Here is a 5,233-nt window from a genome sequence, read left to right on the forward strand (position 1 = left end):
AAGATAACGGTAAGTGAATTTATTTACAAAGTGAAAGCTATGTACAGTGGGCGGTATCCGGAGGAGTCTGAAAGAGAAGGAGAGCTGGGTGAGTCTCGGGTACGAGTCTTGATCCAGGATAATTGCTAGGTGGTGCCAGTAATGTTTCTTTGTTTGCTTACAGATCCAGGAGGTGAATACAGCGCCGAAGAGAGGAGGAGCGGTTCCCAGAGTTCCAGGAGTGACGAGCCAGTTCCAGTAAGGTAAGTATCAGAGTGATCCCAGGTAAGTAGTCCTTAGTTCTCGTGGTCGTGACGTGGCAAAAACCTAGGACGTAGGCAAAAACAGAGAACGTAGTTAACACTGGGAGCAAGAGTCAAGGTTAGACGCTGAGGCGGAGAATCTAACCCAGTAGGTTCGATGCTCCAGCGAAGATCTGATCTCAGCCTGCTGCTTAAGTACTAGATGGTCTCATCAGTGGAAACTGGAACACCTGTGGAGTAATGATTAGTAGCGCCGCCCAAAAGGCGGAGCCAAACCCAGATCCTCACAGCCTGTTATACCTATTAGTTTATTAAAGGCTTTAGTGTACATATCACAAGTGAGAACTGCAAATATAACCCGTCCTCAGATATAAACACCAGAATAAGTTGAAAGAGAGAAGGGTTTGACAAGAGTTCCCAGGAGCCAGAACATAAAGGCAATAAATGTGGTGGGGAAATTGTTTTCTTTACAGCAGGTTGAGAATAGTAAATAAAGCTTCCGGATGATTGTGTTTGTGAAAAGCAATGTACAGGGATGAAGATGAAAGTTTTACTAGCATACACATTCTCTCCTGCAGTAAATGCTCCAATATGTTTACTGTTATGCTCACACATAGTATGACCCACGATCTTCCATGCATTTTACTACAAGGCTGGGTGAAAAATGTCTGCAAATACTCTAAAACAAAATGTGAACAATAACAGAAGAACAAAATTCTATCTTTTTATGGGCCGTGCCTTTCAAAGAGAAACAGAAATGTGTTTAGTTAAACAGTTGGGCAGTTTTACTAATGCGTATTAATCACAAATTAGAGTATTTGATGGGAATGAAAAATGAAACATTGTTCAAATTTTTGTCAAAGGAAATGACAACAAAGTTAGCATTAGCAATTGCATTTATTTGTTTTTATATTATGCAAACAAAGAAAAAGAAAAAGGACAGATTAGTTTTTCCGTTTGTGATTTTTTTTTCCTTTATTTGCTGCATGAATAATAAAACACTAGTTATTCAATCTTCAAATCATTTCATCAGTGTGCATGACAAAACAGTAAAATATCTGTTTTCTTGCACCTCCATTGAACAGGAGCATCAGTGGCTCCTCACTCATTATTAGGCTGAATGGGGATTAATAGCAAACATAAATAAACAACAAAAATAAGCTGTTAAGGAGTTTCACCTTCTGAGCCAGTTTCTTCCCCATGGGAAGTCACACTAACAGTGTGGAAACATGATAGGGAGTAAAGGAGTATTCAGCTAAGCAACTGTGAGCGATTCGTCATCAGCAGAAAATAGATGCAACGCAATACCTCAATTCAGAGTGTTAGACTGAGTTTAACCTTGTCATGAATAGCCAAACGCATTTTGAGAGATTCCGATGGATCCAAATGAGACTTGAACATGGTTGATTACAGTTACACTTGGAGCAAAACCAGAAAAGGTAATATTGTCCCCATCCGATGCATGACAGCAATGGAAAGGAAAAAATGATGAAATCTATTGTGCCACTAGCTGAGATGTTAGTAACATCAGAGGATGCATTTAATATGTCTCTATACATTATCTTTAAAAGCACAGTCATAAAAGTGAAAGTTAAAAATGTGTAATAAATGTTGATCCATGTAGACTACTCTCAATAGATGAGCACTCAGAAAGCTTACCTTTGACTGTTACCAACACAGCACTGTAGGTCTGCCCAGCCATATTAGTTGCGTTGCAGGTGTAAAGACCATTATCAGTCTGCTTGCAATACAAGATCTTGAGGATGAAGTTCTCAGCTTGGTCTTCATAAATGACGTGCCTGCGGCCCTCACTTATGTTTGTCCCATCTTTTCTCCAAATGATGTGTGGTTTGGGGTGACCGGTCACAAAACAGCTCAGTTTGGCATGTTTGCCCTCAGTCACTGTGCAGGTACGAGTAAAAACACCTTTAGGAAGATTGGCCAGCGCAGAAACCCTCAGGTGATGTTCCAGACTCTGGGAACTCAACGCATCGGCCACGTTGGATGTGGAGAAGGAACTGCTTTCCTCGGTGCGATAGATGGAAATATCCTTCTTCATTTCCTCTTTGCGTTTTTGCATGTGGGAGAGGAGAGAGGTGCTCTTGTCTGCAGCCATGCGGTGAGCATCCTGAGCGTCTACAACAAGCGCTGCTGCAGTGTGGGCCCGGCCTACAGAGTTCTGGGCCCTGCAGGTGTAGGTGCCGCTGTCCAGGTTGCGCACGCTTTGGATCTTCAAGGTGCTGCCGTCGCTGTCAGAAACGATCTTGATGCGATTGGTCTCCCCCAGGTAGCGCCCATCCTTCTCCCACTCAAAGTTGGCCTCAGGGTGAGCTGCAACCCGGCAGTGGAAAACAACATCACCCCCCAAACCCACACGAGTGGAGGTAGGTTTCACCATGAAAACAGGGGCCCTCTGACTCAACTCTGTCGGCAGAGCCACTTTAAGGGTCACGGCGGCATAAGCTTCCCCAACGTTGTTTTTGGCTCGACACATGTACTGTCCGCTGTCCTCCAGTGTTAAGTCATAGATGGTCAGGCGGTACACATCTCCATCCTCCACAGTCTTGAAACGGCCTCCAGATATCAGCTTTAGCTTACCCTTTTCCCAGGTGACCAGTGGAGTGGGGTTCCCCACAATAGTGCAGCTGAGTGTGGCGTCCTTGCCTGCGCACACTGAAAATGCCTTAGGGCGGGTGAGAAACCTGGGGACTCCTCCAAACATGTTTTGATCCATTTTTTTATGTTTATCTTTGTCCCTGCAATGAAAATATAAGTTATGTTAATAAATAATATTAACTAAAACTGATAATTGAGGCTGCACAATATATTGGAAATTTATTGCCATTGCAATATCAGTGAGCGCAATATCTATTAATACATCGCAAAGAACCGCACAGTCATGTTCTGCATAGTAATAAAATATTTGATCAATTCAATAGACCTACTGTAGTTTAGATCATAGTAATAGTATTTATCACAATTGATATTGCAAGTTTTTCCTGCTTTTATTTAGAAGCCTTTAAAAACATAGGAGACTGTCAAAAACAGACATAACTAATACGGACAATATAAAGTTATGTACAACTAGAAGCACTTGGAGAGCACAAACCTCTGCCAAGAACCATTATCCCTGTGATGTTATAATGGGACTGATCAATGATGACATCATCATCATGTGATGTCATCACTGTATGTCGAGGGACTCAGAGAGCAAACCTCCATCTAGGAGCCGGATTGTGATCCTGATCACTACCAAAATTGAATCACTCCTTCTTTGTGACAACCTTAACATTTCCTGAAAATTTCATCATGGTCCATAAAAGAATCATTTGAATCATTTGAACTGGATGAAATAATAAAGAATTATGGTCTGAAAAAGTAAGAGGGGGTCAATGTTAGAGATATTTTGTCAGAGAGAGTTTCAACAGTGAGGGGAACAGGACTCAAAGTTTTATTTTAGAATTGCCTCAAGGGCACAAGTTCAAGAAAAAATGTACTTTGGTTGGTGTTTGGACATGTATATGAGAACAAAAAGAAAAGAAAACGTCACTCAAAAGTGAGAAGCAGAATACGAAGATCAATGTGGTTTTTAAAGGTTCTGATAATGCCACATATGGCTGATTTCTGCATAAAATGATCCTTAAGGAAGAGCTCACAAGTAATTATCATTACAATCAAGGTAGATGTGAAAATGGTGAAGAAATAAGCAAAAATTATTCATATCACATAGACTGAAGAAGAATATTTAGGAATATTTTAATAGTGAAAATTACATGACAACTAGACTCTGGTCTCACAAATGTTTAGAAAGCGATAAACCAAGATTTTAATACCAGATAAATACCAGATATATAGCTGACAAAAACTACATCTGATGTAATTTAAGCACGATGTGCAGAAATACCTGAGGGCAGCTTATTTAGATGCATGTCTTTATACAAAACATGCATCCAATTCAGAAAAGAAGATAAAAAACATCAATTTTTGAGGTATATTACATTAAAATCAGCCACTTGTTAAAATAAAAGCAGTTAAGGCAACAAGTAATACTTTACAGTTTCCTGTGTGTACTCTACAAATATATTCAATAAAAATAGACATAAAACCAGAGCTGAGTTTGACATATTTATAGATGGCAGCTACAGTAAAACCCCCTGTTTCTGACACGCTCCACACGTTCAGGCCTATCCAAGAAGAAGGCAGGTTAATAGTGCAATAACAAACAAATTCCTCTGTAACAAGGTCATATGGAGAATATGTTTGCCTTTCAAAGTCTGACATTTGCCAGCTTTTGTCACCTCAGTCGCTCGGACTGCATGTCCCAAAAATAACCTCAGCTGTCTGAGCCCGTCTCTGGCCATTGCCATTTGTAGAAACAGAGCGTCGTTTGATAAGGCTCCCCACTTCGGAAACACGCTTTTATTTCCAGCATTGTCCTTTTTTTGTCTGCCAGGGGAAGCTTCTGCGAGATCATAATGGAACAGGGCGAATAAACTGAGGTTGACATAACCTGCAAAACTGACCAATAAGTGTTTTGTTTGTTTGTTTGTTTTATGAAATAAGAGCATAAACATACTCTAGCTAGCTAACATTAACACAAAGCGGCATTTGTAACGATGGGTGACAAAAGTGGGGTAAATTATTAACAATAAAATAAATTAGGTGAATTCTAAACAGTTATCGCTTTGGGTAACATTATAAAAACAGCTATATTTCATTACTGCCATTATCTTTTGTTACATTTACTTATTCACCTTGACTTGTGTCTTCGGCCTTTCAGGTAAAACGTCCGTTCAATCACGTGACAGTAACTCAGCCATTTAAATTCCCAGACTCCCAATGTCAGGGGTTTTTAAAAGATCCCACTGGGGGGTGTGGAGAAAAAAAAAAGTCTTCTTTGTGTTCAAATATCCGTGAAAAGATAGTAAATCCAAGATGATGATGGAGCTCCCCCAGCCTCCTTTGGCGGGCCGTTGACAAGACTTTCCCCC

At 40.4% G+C, this 5,233-nt stretch overlaps 1 protein-coding gene across 21 annotated transcripts in view; it reads right to left on the minus strand.

Moving 5' to 3' along the window:
• Positions 1–5,233, minus strand: part of obscnb (obscurin, cytoskeletal calmodulin and titin-interacting RhoGEF b) — a 51,664-nt gene extending 46,431 nt beyond the window's left edge. For all 21 annotated transcript variants that reach the window (XM_017425977.3, XM_017425976.3, XM_017425968.3 and 18 more), the window contains exons 1-2: positions 4,997–5,233; positions 1,902–2,998 (exon numbers count right to left, since the gene is read on the minus strand). In XM_017425977.3, coding sequence (XP_017281466.1) covers positions 1,902–2,976 — 1,075 coding nt within the window. In that variant the 5' untranslated portion in view covers positions 2,977–2,998; positions 4,997–5,233. The remainder of the gene's footprint in view (positions 1–1,901; positions 2,999–4,996) is intronic.

This window comes from Kryptolebias marmoratus, linkage group LG20 (assembly GCF_001649575.2).
Source record: "Kryptolebias marmoratus isolate JLee-2015 linkage group LG20, ASM164957v2, whole genome shotgun sequence".
Classification (NCBI taxonomy): Eukaryota; Metazoa; Chordata; class Actinopteri; order Cyprinodontiformes; family Rivulidae; genus Kryptolebias; species Kryptolebias marmoratus.